Genomic DNA, 16,492 nt, shown 5'->3' with positions numbered 1-16,492 from the left:
TTCTGAAGCCCCCGATTTGTGGGGCTCAAGACGGGGAGGGCTTCCCATTGGCCCTCCCTGTGGATACCTTTACCTGAGCTGCACCTTCATGACCGTTCCCTTCACCGAATCATCCGCCACTCACTCCACACACAGTGGAGTCCTCTGCCTTCCTCCACCCACACAGGTGCCAAAGGAGCCCATTTTGACAGGAGGCTCACACCCTCCCGAAACCAAAACCAAACTCACTGCCATCCAATCAATTCTGAATCACAGTGACCCTGAAGGAGAGAGTAGAACTGAGACTGTGACTCTTCTTGGGAATAGAAAGCCTCATCTTTCTCCTGCAGAGAGGCTATTGGTTTTGAACGGCTGATCTTGTAGTTAGCAGTCCAACACATACCCCACTATGCCACCAGGACTCCTTCTCACACTCCCAGAGTGCCTCCAATGGAAGTTTAGGGCTCTGCACACCTTCCTCTCAGGCTTCCATCCACTCTCTGCTGACCCACTGGAGGGATGAAGGATGACCTGCACCCACCTGGGGCTCTCCCCCCAAGTGCAGAGAAGCTCACGAGAGACATGCGCAGCAGTGACTCTCGGATACCAAGTCGGCGGAGTTATAGAGAAGCCCAGGAGGATGCTCAGAAGGCCATGGCTTGGGCCAGAGTACTTGGGTGGGGTTGCTAAACTCAACAATTCTAAAAGCCCAGTGTGGTTACAAAACCCAAAGTCCTAAAATTCAGGCCCCAAGTCCAGCATCCTCTAAACCAGTGGTTCTCTACCTTCCTAATGCCACGACCCTTTAATACAGCTTCTGTTATGGTGACCCCCCCAACCATAAAATTATTTTTGTTGCTACTTCATAATTATCATTTTGCCACTGTTATGAATTGAGCGAGCCCTGTGAAAGGATCATTTGACTCCAAAGGGACGTGACCCACAGGTTGAGAACCACTGCTCTAGATCTTCCTCTATTAAAGAAACAAGCTCCATTCGGGCAAGTTCAGGGCCTCCCACACCCAAGGCATCCCCTCTCCCTCTCCTCTCACCAGGAGGCCAGCAGCACGGAATTGATGAGAGGTTGGCCTTGGCTCTGAAAGGAACCAACAATAGACTCTTGGACCAATCCCACACCTTTCTAGGCCCTGAACTCCTCACCGGTAAATTATGGGGGTCAGATCAGACAATCTCTTGTCCTCCCCCATTCTCACACTTCTCAACTCTTCCAAGACCTGTATACCTCCTAAAGATATGATTCCTTCTACTATAACTGAAAATAAAGGGAGGGGGGCCAGAGTTAGACTCCCAGCTACAGGATATGCAGGGAGTTGGGTACTCGCTTGTCCCCGCCACACAAGCCAGAGCTGCATCTGCCTTCCTGTACTTCACTGCACCTTCCAGGCCACCCTGGATGCTTATTTCAAAGTGAATTCTCCAGGACAGAAACAGTAGGGGCTAGGAGAAAGAGGTGGGGGCTCCTAAAGCCACATTCCCCCGGGGCCTGGCCCTGACCTAGCTATTAGGAAAGGGGACCTGAACGTACCATTGACCTGTGAGTGCTCTGACTTCGTCCAAGGAGGGTGTGGTGCTCATGTTAGGAATGACCAGACCAGACCAAACACAAGCCGGGCCATCGAGTCAGTACTGAGTCCCTCAGAGCAACCCTGAAGGGCGGGATGGAACTGCCGCTGCGAGTCTCCCACACTGTCTTCCGAGGAGCGGCTGGTGGTGTCGAACTACGGCCCTTGCAGATCACAGCTCAACATAAGGAACCCCTATGCCACCAGGAAGCACACCGATGAACACCAAGCCTTTCCTTTCAAAATATTTCTATTTGAGATCCACTGCAGAGTAAACGAAATCTCAATATCTATCTCAAAATACAACACTTCCAGTGAGAAACACGTGGCTTTCTACTCCCACAGAGTCACGTCTTGGAAACACGCAGGGGCTATTTTACCTGGTCTTATAAGGCCCCACGAGACAGCATCACTTGAATGGGAGTGAGAATGATGGGATAACAGCCATGCACCTACTCTTAAGACCAGTTCCTACGACAACGAGCCAAATGCACGCACCTTCACTCTTACCCAAGACGTGGAGACAGAGTAAGACTGCTACCAACTGCTGTAGGCTGAAAGTGATCAAGTCCGCAATCACCATGCATTGACAATTATCAGTGATGGAATGCAAGAGTTAGAGACAGAGAAAAAGGAACAATAGTTGGAAAATGTGGTCTTGTTAATAGAAACGAGGAAAAACACCACGTGATAAAAGTTTGTAAGACCCACGACTTACTCATTGGAAATAGCTCTTGTCAACAATATAAATGGCAACTCTACATGTGGCCCCCACCAGATGGAATGCACAGGGAAGCCAATTGATGACATCTGCTGACAAGGATGATGGAGAAGCTCAGTGTCATCCACCAGGACAAGCCATGAATTGCTCCTGTGAGAGTTTGGCTTGACTGTGCACGTGCAGAACCCCGATGTAGACCAAAGGGCACCTGTTCAAACAACACGAGGGGATGCTGAGTGGGCGACAACCAGGAAAGACGTGTATCTGTCCACCATACTCATTCGATCCGCACGCCGAACAGGTCACTGGAGAGGCTGAACAATATGAAGAAGGATGCAGCCTTGGGGACAGAGAACATGCCTGTGATCAGCAGACGACACAACTGTGCTCACTGAAAGCAAAGAGGACTTGACGTGCCTCCTGATAAAGATCAAAGACCTTCACCACGGACCCAGGAAAGGAAAGACTGGAGTTGTCAAGGGTTTTCTTTCCCGGGATTCCCAAGCAACACAATGCAAGCAGCAGCCCAGAAGTCAAACGGCATACAGGAGGGGGATAGGCTGCAAAAGACCCTCTTCTAAGGGTTACTAGGGCGTGGCGTTCTCCATCTCCTCGTATGCATTTGGAAGTGTGTCTCTGAGCTGTGGTGTTGGCGCAAACATACTGACTATGGCGGGGACCTGTCTGAGACGAAGAACCCGCAGAAGCATCCCTAGCAGGGAAGACGGAGAGCCGCTGCATTGCGTCCTCTGAACAGCAAGCTGCCAGGAGGAGCCCCTCTCTGGGAAAGGCCATCTTGATGCGAAAGTGGGGGGTGGGGGGGAGCAGCCTCGAGGAGGTCAACTGGCACAGTGGCTGCAACAAGGGTTCAAACGTAGTCATTGGAAGGATGGAGCAGGGCGAGGCGGTGCTCATTCTGTTACACGTAAAGCTATGATGAGTCAGAATGGGCTCAAGGGCACTGAACAGCCGCAGCCGTTGCAGACACCCCCCAAACCAAAGGAAGCTTACCAAACAGTGTTACTCTCGGGGTCCCCACACCTCCCACTCTGGGCCTACGTGCTATGTCAGCTGCAGATCGGGCTTTCCTTCTAAGTCCCAGCCAGGCTGGTGTGACCCCTACTGCTTACCTGAAACAGGACCCCCACCTATCTCCCAAATCAGTTATGTTCCTCAAGTCCTTTGGGGGCACAAATGTCCATGAATCTCGACTAGACACATCTGCCAGGATGTCCCACCATTTCCACTATGGCATCGTTGCATCACTCCTTCCAATTCCCCTTCCTCTTTAGAACAGTCCAGAAAACCCTCCCCTGCGGCCTCCATTCCCACACTCCAGGCTGTCCCTCTCTCCCAGACCCACCATCCTGCATGGCGCCGGCCAGGTCCTGTGGGGTTTCGCTCACAGCTCCTATCCTGCTGCCTCGTCATTTTATTTGCAATATTGCCACTCCTGACTTCACTTCTCTCCTGTCTGAGCCACGAGGCTATAGACTCTCTACCCTGAACATCTCTCACCGCACAGACGAACCTCCCTACACTTGTCTCTGGGACTGCCGAGAGGCACCGTTACTAACCTGTGACCCCGGTAAGCCCCGTCCACCGTCATGCCCCTGTCTCCCTCTCCAGAGACTCTGCTGTGGCCAACATGTTCTCCCGTCTGTCCTGCCCATGTGTTGCCCATCCCCTTCTCCAGACAACAAGCAACAATTTGCCAGACATCCCCTGTGCTTGAGCTGCGACACAAGGTTGAATGTGAGGGAAAAAAACCACTCCATTAATAATCAAGGCACTAAATGTCAGAAGTAGGATTCCAGGAAAACGGAAGATTATCAAAAAAATAAAGAGCATAAAGACCAATCGCTTATGGTGTGGGTGAGCTGCCACAAACCAGTACTGACCACTTTGAATCAGAAAAGCTTACGGTACACGGCTCTGCCTCGAGGCGCTCACTGCAGGCACTGTCAGAGAGACCACGTCACCATCTTGAAGTTCAGTGCTGTCTGTGATGGGCTAAGAGCTGAATGTCTAAAACAGTGGTTCGCAACCGTTGGGGTCAAGTGACCCTTTCACAGGGCTGCCTGATTCATGACAGTAGCAAATAACAGTGATGAAGTAGCAATGAAAATGATTCCATGAAAAAAAAAAGAAAATGATTCCATGGTTGGGGGGGGTCACTACAACATGAGGAACTGTATTAAAGGGTCGCAGCATTAGGAAGGTTGAGAACCACTGATCTAAAAGAAAGACCAGTTACTGTGACTATTACTCAAATTTATGCACCAGCCACTAAAGCCAGTGATGAACATATTAAAGAATTCTACCAGATTCTCCAATCTGAAGTGGATCACGCATGCCATCAGGGTGCACTGCTAATTACTGGTGATGGGCGTGTACCAGGCCTGGGGGGACACACAATGCAGGAGAGCGCATGACAAGAAACAAAAATCTTCACAGCTGAAGGAAGATTTATGTCAAGGATTTTATTGTACTCGATCCACAATCAACTTTCATGGGCACTGCAGCCAAGACATTAAATGGTGCACGGCATTGACAAATCTGCTGCAAAAAGCCCTCTCTGAAGTATCAACGAGCAAAGTCATCGCGTGGAGGACTGAGATGCGCCTGGCCCGAGCCATGGGATGTACCTTTTCCCATGCAAGGGTGAGTCGGACAACGGATTAAGACTGAAGTAGAGCGGACGCATTTGAATTAACAGTGTTGGCCAAAGAACATCGAAACTACCAGAGGAGCAAAACAAATCTGTCTGGAAGAAGGAGCCCCAGAAGGCTCCACAGAAGCTAGAATGGTTAAGACTTTGTCTCGTGTATTTAAGACACATCGAAGAGGCCCTAGTCCTGGATACAGACATCAGGAAAGGTGTACGTCAGCCTTGTCTCCTTTCACCATAATTATTCAATGTGTAGGCTGATGGAACCAAGCATGTCAATGAAAAAGAGCAAGACCCTCAGCAAAATAGGCTGAGACACAGAGGTTACAACAAAGGGCTCAAACAACCATGACTGGTGGTTGGCACAGGACTGGGTAGTGTGATGATACATGGGGTCACTCTGAGTCAGGGCCAACTCCAGCCACCTAACACCACCACCATCACTTTAATGTACAGGTAACAAGAAAAGGATGAGGCAACAGCAGGGCACTCAGGTATCAACCAAAAGTCCTGATGGTACATCGAGGAAGCGCTCAACTATGAACTGTTAAGGCTCATGATTCAAATCCAGTTAGCCAAGTACGGTGGGTGCAGGGTGGGGGTAAGGGGTGGGGGTGGGGGGTGGTGGACCCTGGCAATCTGCTCCATATAGATGACAGCTTAGGAAATCCAATGGGGGCAGTTCTCCTGGGGCATACAGGGAATTGACTCAACAAGAGTATCCAAGAAAAAAATGTGAATCTCTGCTTAGCCCCGCCTCTGGCCAGCCCCTGCTGGGACACACTGCAACCTGTGCCCTGACATTTGAATATTTAAACAGACCCAGCTTCGAAGTCACAAACACACTCCATCTCCAGGGATCAATCACATGCCTCCAGCCCTGCTCCACAAATCAAGTTTCTGGGACACCGTGCCTTTTCCACCCCCTCTCCACTCCGCCCCCATCCAAGGACTTGCAAGATAATAGGGAAGACAACTGAGTGATGAGCCTGGCTTCCCTTCAGCGACAAGGGCAGTGAGCCTGAAGGCCACATTATTGGCTTTTCGACTGCAGCTCGAAGCTGAAAACACAAGATCCTTACACAATGTGGGGCCTTAATGCCCTCGATTTTTTTTTTTAAAATAAGACTGCACTAGTCATCGGATTCTCCCTGCTGTCCTCAGGTATGGCAGAACCGGAGCAATGTGAAGGAGGCCGAGGTCAAAGAGGCTTCCTGGGATGGGCTGGGGTCCAAGCAGTACCACCTCCCTGCACTGACCCACCATCCCCCTGCTCCTCTGGGCCTCTGGCACCACTTCTGTGCTATCCCACCATCCTCTCCTCTCTGCCTCTGGGAACAGAGGCTCCCTGTGAAGCTGCTGCTCGGGGAGAAAGATCCCATAGGGCAGGGGAGGGACTCTGACAGGAGAGGCCCAGAGACTCAAGAGAAGATCCCCCTGGGCAAATGAGAAAACGGATGGTCACTCCCTGCTTTGAACTTGAAGCCTCTCTCTGTCCAGTCTGTCGCCACCAAGAAGCAAGAAATGGCTGCCCTTGTCTTCGAATCCATTTAACTCACAGACATGCTCTACTGTCTTTGGTTTTCCCCCTGTAATCTTCACAATCTGTTAGCTGGGGGCGGGGGGGGGGGGGGGAGTGCGAACAAAATGAAATCCCTTCCATTGTGTGCAGAGAAAGAATTGCTGTTCATGGCTGCCATCCAGCTGTCTCTAAGCCACGGTGACTCCGTCCAGGCACAGTGGGACCAGAGGGACCAGCTCACTGTGCCTCCTGAGGTTTTCATGGTCTGACGTAATACAGTCAATCATTCTAAGTGATAGCCCGTCTAAGTCTGGAAGCTTTGCTGAAACACGCTCAGCACCATAGCAGTCCCATCCTCTGGGAATGGGGCCTGGGTCTCCTGCAAGGAAGGCGAGGGTCCTGCCACTGCACCAACATCGCCCTCAGATGCTGGCTGGACCCCTTCCCAAAAAGCAGGCACGCAAGGACAAAATGTCGTCCCTGAAAAGCAACTTGTTACCGCTGTCTTCTCCATGAGGCTCTTGGAAAAAGGAAATTGTGTGTGTGTGTGTGTGTGTGTGTGTTGGGGAGACCTCTCATTCAACTGGGGGGAGCACATCTCTCATTTATTCAAAAACCTGCCTCAGTGATGCTAACAGAAAACTCAAACCAGGGAGCAGTGTGGAAGGGAAGAGGCAGCCTCTCGGCATGTTGTTCCAGCCCAGGAAGGACCCCTTTCCCGTCTATAAAATGGAGCCAACGGACCGCTCGGACTTGAAGCTGTCTGGCTGCATGTTGAAAGAACGGGGGAGATTACAGAGACCAGCTAAAAGAATGGTGCAAGTCAGTGGCACTCTGCCTGGGGAACTCCTAGAGACCCCGGGCCTTCCAGATGCACAGGGCGGGGAATCAGACGGGCTGAGCAGCCCGAGGCCACAAGCCTCCCAGTGGGAATGGAGTAGGCTGGGCGTTCTCAAGGAGAATACTCAGAGTCAAAGTTCCTAAGAATCCCCAGAGAAGCGCAGAGAAAATATATGCCAGTCGGGCCAGCCGCCAGGGCTTCTAATCATGCAGGAGGCCCGGGGTGAGGTCCAGGAATCTGCGTTCCTCAAGAAACAGCTGGCTAATTTCTAGGCAGGTGGTCCAAGGCCCACACTTTTGATACATGTTGATGGCCTTTCCCACCAAGTCGTCTTCCGTAGCTTTTGTTTGTGCCTAGTGGACACTTTTCCTGCGGCAAAGGCGCCGAAGGTTCAAGGGAGAACTTTAATTCTGAAGTTCAGTCAACTCTCAGGCTAATTAAGAGACATCTGGGTTACTTGCTTGAAAAGGAAAGTGTTCATCCATACCTACCTGGGATTGAGCAAAATGTAAATTGCCTTCCCATGATGTACGATTCCTCTAGGAGGGAATCAATTCAATGGCTGAGTGAAAGACAACAGACAAACTATCCATCACTGAAGTCTAGCGACCAAGATAATGATATGTCAACCACCCACCCTGAAAGGGGCATGAGGACAACTCCACTCAGAAAGAAACACCAGCAGGGGTGAAATCCAATCCCATCTGAAAGAGGGCTATTCCCGCTCGCTCCGTATAAACCAGGAAGAGGCACTGAGTGAGTTCCAAGGGGGCCTAAGATCTTCATGAGTAACTTGAACGACAGGGTGGGAATTAAGTCAATCTAACCACAGAGGGTACAGACATGCGGGGATTGTCGAACATGGAGAATGGGCCCATGTCTTGAAATTGGTCTTCATTCAATCCTGTCATAGTGGAGTCATGCGTTATGGCAGCTCTGCATGGGGACTCGATAGGGCCAAACGCAGAGTGGATGATGGAAGCAGGAACAGTCAAACGCTTGCGTAGAATGGGCATCAGCCTGCATGGCTGGTGGCGGAGAGGCTGCCCAGTGCCGTGGGGTGGGGCCAAGTAATTCCAGTCCCTGTGGGCAGGGGTACACCAAGTGCTGGTATGTGAAATCAACCAGCAAAGAGCCCCTGGCCTTGATGCGCCCTCCTTCCGATGGGAGCGCTGTGCTTCCAGGAGGAGCAGGAAGAAAACTCAGAGCTGGGAGTCACAGGGAGGATGGCCGGTAGCCTGAGGGCAACCGAGAATTTCAGGGAAAGCCAAGAGGACCCGTGAACACACAAAATTCGGCTGTGCCCATTTGTCTGAGGCCGGCAAAGCAAAGGCCAGGAGGGCCTGGAGGAGAGAAAATGGGCGGCTTGCTCATAGGAAGGGCAAACAATCATTCAAAGCACAGGAGGATCATGAAAGAAAGGGCAGCTGATGGGAACACCATCCCTGGGGACATTCAAGGAGGCGACCAGACACCTCTCTACTTAGGATGCATTAGAGATTATTAAAAGCATTCCTGGCCCAGTGGGGGGCTGGGGAGGATGGGGAGGGGATGAGGGGGCCTTATGACCTCTCTAAAGGTCATTTCTATCCCAAAGGATCACATGTCTGAAGGCCACCAGATAAAAATAAAGTCTATTAATCACGGAGCTGCCACACAATTTCCTCCGAGAGCCAGCCAGAGAAGGGCAGCCTGCGATGGACCTCTCCTCGCGCAGGGAGGAAGGGGAGACAGCACTGTGTGCAGGCAGGGCCAGGAAGGCAGCAGAGGAGACTTCCAGAAAGCCCAAATCAGGTCTACGGGGAGTCCTGCCCCGCAGAGCAGGGTAAACACCAGGAGGAAGCGAGCTGGGGGCCAAATGGCATGAAGAGCCCCTAAACAAAGCCACAAGAGCTTGGGGGAGGGTGTGATTTCAGCACTCTGCCCAGAAGGTAGGGGAACTAACCGGCCCAGAGGCATACCACCCAGGGGGGCTCAGAGTAGAGAAGACATGAGGAGCAGGAGACAAAGGGTGGGAGAGGAAGGGAGGCAGGCCAGAGCATGAGAAAAAGGCACACTGGTGCATGGGAACAGATGGGATGATTGCTGGCTGGGAATCCAGTGGAAAGTGCAGGGAGAGCGAGCGAGCAAGGAGGATCCCGCTCCTATGGCGGGCTTCCACTCTGGGGCAGTGGTTCTCAACCTTCCTAATGCGTGACCCTTTCTCATTCACATCCTAATGTGGTGGTGACCCCCAACAATAAAATGATTTTCGTTACTGCATCACTGTCATTTTGCTACTGTGATGAATGGGGCGACCCCTGTGAAAGGGTCTTTTGACCCACAGGTTGAGAACTGCTGATGTAGGGGCACATCATGAACACCAACGAGGTGAGCGAGGCAAGGAGTGGCAATGCCCCAGCCCCAGGGCAGCTGTTGGCTTTCCCATCTGGAGCTGGGTCGGCTGCCTTCTCTGTCTGAGGACGCTCCCCAGCCCCCAGCTCCAGAAGCAGGTTCTCCAAAGGACTAGTGTGCGTGGGCGTTTGCACACCAGGACCAAATGCACCCCAAGACCCAGCAAGAAGAGGTCACTCTTGGCATTGCTTGGAGCCATCAGCCTCGGTGCCCTGCTCCCTGATCATTATAGAATGGAACCCCTCTGGGGTGGAGGTGTTACCTGCCAGCAGTCTCGGCAATGCCATCTGCACGGAGGTGGGGGGGGTGGGGGGGGTTAAGCAGCCAAATGGGGTCAGGCAGTTTGAGCTCTTCAAGCAAAATGTCCTCCGGGAAGAGTCACCCCACCAGGCACAGTACAAGTTTTTGAAGTTGAGAGAGGCCAGCACTGGGGGAGGTAAAACACACTGCCCCCAACTTCCCCAGCACTTCCCTGTGCCCCCCCAACCCCGTCTTCCCCGACTGCACAAGGTGTGGGGGTCACTGGGATGACAAGGTCTCTTCCCACCCCCACCCCATCGGTGCACTCTGAAGCCACAGTGGGAAGACAACTAGGCAAGGACTAGGGACCCACCACCTGGTGCTCTGGCAGGCGAGGGAGAGAGGCTCTCGAGAGGCTGGCGGCCATCTTTCCTAAAGCTGATACCTTCTGGAGGTTCCCCCAACCTCTCCTGAAGCCCCTCCTCCATCCCGCTCCACTTGCTCATCCTAAACCAGGAGCCAGGCAGTCATAGGGGATGTGCTGGGAGTGAGAGAGGGAGAAGGAAAGGGCACTGCTGGAGACAGGCGGGCGCCAGGCCTCAAAGGCCAGAGAGGCTAGCTACTCCTCCTGGCTTGTTCCCTCCCTCCCTCCTGCAGATACACCTGGGGCCAGGAACAGCAGCCAGAGGGGTGGTGATGGCAGGGGAGAGTCTGACAGGCAAGGGTGGGTATAGGGGGGACCTGGCCAGAAGTGAGCTGCCTAGACAGCTGAGGCCGTGCAGAGCAGGATGGGGGCCGGCAGAGGAAGGAAGGTGGGACAGGTCAGTACTTACTGTCACAGACGTAAGGTTTGTCGTGATCTTCCTGAGAGGCGGCGTCATGCCTCCTCCTACTACCCGCAGAGCCACGAGCCTAGGGAGACAATGGGGGACATCGGGGTGCTTGTTACTGAACACTTGTCACAGGGAGCCCTGATCACCTCCATGGATGTCCGTGACAACAGGAATACCAAACTTAACCCTATTTTACAGATAAGGAAACTGAGGCCTGGAGAGATTCCCAACTTGCTCCCCATCACTTAGCTTCTCAGCTGGGTTAGCTCAGTAGCCCTCTAACAACTGCACAAGCGGTGTTCCGTCAGGTACCAGAGAGGCTCTCCTGGCTCATACCCACCCGGCGTAGAACAACCAAATGGCCCTGCGTCATCCTCACAGATCACTGCTGGGTTTGCACCCATTGCTGCACCCACTGGTTGCCGCCAGGATCCCCTTGTCTTGTCACTGACTCTACTAGACCCAGGAGGGCGTCCTACTCCAGAGACCAGTCCCTCATGATAACGCGTCCAAACTACACGAGAGGAAATCCCATCACATCCTAGCTTCCAGAGAGCTTTCTAAAACAGGTTTCTGTCGACAGCCCACCCATGGCGTATTCCCTATTCTACATCAGCACCATGATTCAAAGGCATCCATTCTGCTTCCGGCTCCCTTATTCATCTGTGCATTAGACAAGCCTGCTGCAGAGAAGACCGTTTAACAGGGCCAAAGAGCAGAGGCCACTCTGAGGAGCCAGGTGTGCCTGACCCAAGCCAGGGTCTTTCCAATGGCCTCACACACATCGAAAGCTGGACAGTGCATACAGAAGCTTGGAGGAGAAATGATGCTCTGAAGTTATGCTACCGGCTAAGAGTATTGACTGTATCACTGACTCCAAGAAGATGCTCCTGAGGAGGGAGAATGGCAAGACTCTAGGTCACATACTTGGGGCGTGTCTTAAGGAGCGCACTGGTCCCTCAAAGAGGCCATCATGTTTGCTGAGCAGAGTCAGTGAGAGGACGACAACCACAATGGGCTCGAGATCAGGAACAATTGTGGGGATGGCTAAGGACTGGGCCGTGTTGCCATCAGGTATCTGAACAAACAACAACACAAGAAACGCTGTCATCTCCTCCTCCAACTCCCGAGGCACCAACTTCATGGACAGAGAGTGACAGAGTCCGCTCTACTCTCCGCAGTTCATCAACTAAGGGGCTTGTTTGGGGCAGGTCCTGACGGGACAAGAGAGGTCACTGCAGCCACAGTCCTGGGCTCCCGTGCCCGCATCTCACACCAGTGTCCCAGGGGGCCCGCCAAGCCTGGCATTCAGGACTAAGACACAAGTTCCCCTCAAGAAGAGGGCCCAGCCTCACCCTCGTCTACTCTCGGGGGCAGGCTGCAGCGGTGGTCTGTGCTGGGCTCCAGACAGGGACAGAGACCTTGACACTTCTTTCCCGGGAGCCTGGACCCCTGGTGCCACCACCCTACAGGCACATGCAGAGAGCAGAACCTGGGAGGGGAGCCGGGGGATGAGACCAGCCAGGGAGGGATCTGGCGGCTCCTAGAACTCGGCAAGACTTATTTTTAAACCTTCCTAAGTCCCACGCTGGTCACATGGGTAGCGCCCCAGCCTCCTTCAGGCCATTCTTGGGTAATGAGCAGCAGTAAGTCCCAACCAAGAGAAAAGGGCCTGCTGGGGTCTTTGGGGACATTGGGGAAGCAGGCCAGAAATAAAACACCACGGCAGCCTGGAGTGGAGGGGACATGGGGGCGGGGGGGGCGTGTCCCAGTGCTTACATCTGCACTCATTACATACTCTCACAAGCATGTTCATTCACGCACACGCACACTTACTAGAGACTTCACAGTGGAAAGGCCTCGACCCTAGTCTGGAGTACTGACACACAAAACACTCTTACACACACGCACACTCAAATAGAGCTCGTTCACACAGACGCAGTCACACTGGGAAATCCCAAGTGAGAAGACCAGCACGCGAGGCCTACACTGCTCACACAGGCTCACAAAACACCCACACCCCAGTCAACACCGCCTGCCAAAGCTACCACCTCGGCTTCTCTCCAACCCAAATGACACAATCCCACCTCCCGTCCTCCCTCCCTCCCACTGTCTCTCCCTGCCTCTCACCACCCACCCCTGCACACCCAGACAGGCAGTGCCCTCATCCTTTCGCCCTCATTACTCATACGTGACCTGACCAGGGGGCTGGGAGGCGCCGACGGGCCTGCCCACGTGGTGGTGCCTAGGTGGTCACCCTCCGCCGCCCGCCCCCTTCCCCCGCGGCGGAGCAGCCAGGGACGTGACATGTTGTCTTGTCAGTGCAGCCGCAGCCCTGTCACCACCGCCTCGGAGCAGGGGAAAGCAAGTCAGTCAGAAGGACAGAGGCAACGGCAGCCTGGGAAGGGGCTCTGTCTGAGAGACTAAAAATACCGCGGGGACCAGGAGTCAGGGCTCTGTGGGATGCCGCAATGCTGAGCCTCAGTTTCCTCAGCTGCCACACAGAGGCTATGGCTATAGAACAGTTGAGGGGACTGGCCACGGGATTATTTGAGTCTCCTGGGGTGCCTCAGGCTTGGAAACTCAGAATCCTATTCAGCTTATTCAACTGTCACCTTCCCGAGAGCGGCTCCCTGCGCTCAGCTGCTGAAAATGTGCCCCCTCCCCCAGCCTGCTCTGTGTATGTTCATCCTGAAATGGCCTGGCACGACGGTGCACGTGGGACGGCCAGCCCCGCTTAACGTCTACGAGATGCTCTGTGGCTGGACGTTGCAGCCACGGATCTTCCCGTCTCTGCACCCCTGGAGAACCTTTCGGTGCATTTTGAACTCGACGCCTCTCCTTCGCCTGCTGCCGCTGCAGCCACCGGCACGGGTCCGGATGCGCTGGGAGCCCTCACTGGCCAGTGTTATTTTTCGAAGAATATTAAATAGAGAGAACACGACAACACTCCGGGGATGCACGCTATTTGCGTCTGGATGCTGGTGCCTACGTAAAGCTTAGCCTGTTAGGCGGGAAACTTTTTATTTCTAAGTAGGCAGAGTTCGCATTAAAATGATGAAAGTACAGAAGGTACGTGCATAAGCCAGCAACGCAGGCAGTTATGGTGATTTGCTGAGGCGTGTGTATTATAGGTTATACGTGTACGTGTTTGCTACATGCCGTTACATCCCTAGTTATGGCCTGTTCTCCAATCAAGATTCCTGAATCTTTTCCAACCTGGTGGGACCGTGGTCAAACATTATGAGGCGCAGGGCTAGAGTAGATGACCTGTTTATTTTATGTCTTCCCGACACAGGGCAGAAACCCAGAAACCAATCACTACTGTGTCCAGTTGACCCTATTCACTGTGTGTGTGTGTGTGTGTGTGTGTGTGTGTGTGAGAGAGAGAGAGAGAGAGAGAGAGAGAGAGAGAGAGAGAGAGAGAGAGAAAGAGAGAGAGAGAGAGAGAGAGAGAGAATTTCATCACAGTTTGGTTGGCTGACTTTCTGTAAGCACAGTACCAAGACTTTGTTCGGAAACACCTTGCGTGCAGCAGCCAAGCATGTAAATCCACACCATCGGGGAGCCTCCATGAGAGATTGTGTCTGTTTGGGCCACCAATGTATTCAGCCCCTGGCACAGGGCCAGACCACAAAGCAGCACTTAATAAACATCTGCTGAATAAGTGAATCAATCAATCAAGCAGTCAGAGAGTCAATCATCATTGGTTCTTCTCCTTTATTCTCTAGATCCAATTCCTGTTGTTTCTTCGGTCAAAGGCCATGTGAAGCTTTTTTATTCCACTCTCTGATCCGTGAACTCATCAACTGATCCTCGAACTGTTCAAAGATCTCACTAACTGGCAGTCTAACTCGACACTGTGTGACAATCCCTCCTGCATGACTCTCAGACCAATGAGACAAATGGGATGAAGGACAGGGACCCAGTGGTCGTTCATTCATTCACACATTCACTTATCACCACCTAAAACTCACACAAACCTCCAATGGAAACCTAGGACCAATCCTGTTTGCTTCACCCACAGTCACATCTACACCCAGGCCTTTGTTTTGATTGATCTCTGCCATGGACCAGTCTCTCCTCTGCCCGTCCACACCTGAGCCATGCTGGAGCCTCCTTAGCAATCTTCCCCTTGTCACAGTAAGCTCGTGCGACCTCAGTTTCATTCCAATGACGTTATCACTTTCTAGGCTTGTGTACACTCGAGGTTTTAAGATTTTGCTCTAATTTCTAATATGACAAATACCAGTGGTTATCGTCCATGAAAACAAACACTGGCAGCTCTCGATAGAGAGTTCCAGACATGAAACCGGCTGAGCCTCACTCCTCTCTGTGCTTGTGATTTGAGTGTGGTCTTTAGAGCAGCAGCATGGGCTCCGCCCTGGAGCTTGCTCCCGAGGCAGGATCTCAGTCCCCACTCGCCAGACCTACCCTGCTGCCTCGGGATTGGTGCCGAGGACACACAGCTACCCTCCAGGCCCGAACAGAACTCCCCCGTGGGTTTCCAAGGCTGTCACCTTAATGAAAACAGTCACAGCTTTCCTCCCACCGTGCAGCTGGTGGGTCTGAACCAGCCACTTCTCAGTGAGTAGCCCAGAATTTAACCATGGGCAGCCAGGACTCCCGGCTCCATGCCAGTGGCATCCAAATTTGCACCTTAACAAGATTCCCAGCTGATTTATGTGCACATTAAAGTTGGAAGAGCACTGGAATATATCATACTGATTGCTTGATGATTGATTGAGCCATTGATAAGACTCACGTGGGGGGAAAAAGACTCCCGTGGATGACGCAGACATCATTTTAATGAGCCTTCATATCGAATTAAAATGACTGTTGACACAATCATTCAGTGTTGGGTTTAAATTCTCCTTACCCCTTCACGGGATACCCACTGTTAAGCCTCCAAGAGTCAGTCTCTTTACAGCAGCCTCCTAAAAACAATAGTAATAAGCAGCACTCAGTACTGCCTGTGGATTATTAGTCCCACTTAGCGATGAGGAAACTGAAGCAACGAGTACTTGTGCCGATGGGTCACAGTCACAGAGGTTACACAATGTGAAGTTCAGAGGCAGGGGCTGTTCTCTTAACCATCGACCTTCCCCAAACCAGCTCCACTGTCCTTGATTCCCGCTCATCACAAGCTTATGAGGACAAAGGGTCCCCAAGGCTATGAATGGTTATGGAAGCAGACGGCCACATGGTTCTCCCACAGAGCGGCTACGGGTGGGAGTTGCCAACAGTTCTGTTCCTAGCAGATAACACAGGGCCGCCGGGGCTCCTTCAACCCTGGGGCGGGGATCATCCAACTTCACGGCGCACCCCAATCCCCGAGGGCGTCCTGCCCTGCCAGTCCGTCTAGAGCGGGGCCTAGCCTCCTGAGTGTCTACCAAGCTCCTAGGTGAGGCTGATGCTGTAGTCCTGGGACTTTCACTTTGCGGGGGATGACCTCCCACTGCATCTCAATCCTTACAACAGAACGAGGAGAAATTGCCCTCCAGGGACTGGCAGCAGCAGCTTGCACAGCCCACTTAAATGAGCGAGCAAGAAACAGCTTGTGGGGCCAGTCGGGGTGGGGTCAGTGGTAGATCCCTCTCCTTCCAGGGGACAGTCTTGGGTTTGACCCCTGGCCAACGCCCCTCATGTGCAGCCACCACCTGTCTGTCAGTGGCGGCTTGTGTGGATCAGAGAGCGCTTCTGTGCTA

At 52.8% G+C, this 16,492-nt stretch overlaps 1 protein-coding gene across 1 annotated transcript in view; it reads right to left on the bottom strand.

Moving 5' to 3' along the window:
* DPF3 (double PHD fingers 3) overlaps nucleotides 1-16,492 on the bottom strand; it is a 210,744-nt gene that overhangs the window by 85,667 nt on the left and 108,585 nt on the right. The window contains exon 11 of the mRNA XM_075531690.1: nucleotides 10,785-10,863. Coding sequence (XP_075387805.1) covers nucleotides 10,785-10,863 — 79 coding nt within the window. The remainder of the gene's footprint in view (nucleotides 1-10,784; nucleotides 10,864-16,492) is intronic.

Source organism: Tenrec ecaudatus, chromosome 14 (assembly GCF_050624435.1).
Source record: "Tenrec ecaudatus isolate mTenEca1 chromosome 14, mTenEca1.hap1, whole genome shotgun sequence".
NCBI lineage: Eukaryota > Metazoa > Chordata > Mammalia > Afrosoricida > Tenrecidae > Tenrec > Tenrec ecaudatus.
This window is presented reverse-complemented; position numbering and strand designations above follow the sequence as displayed.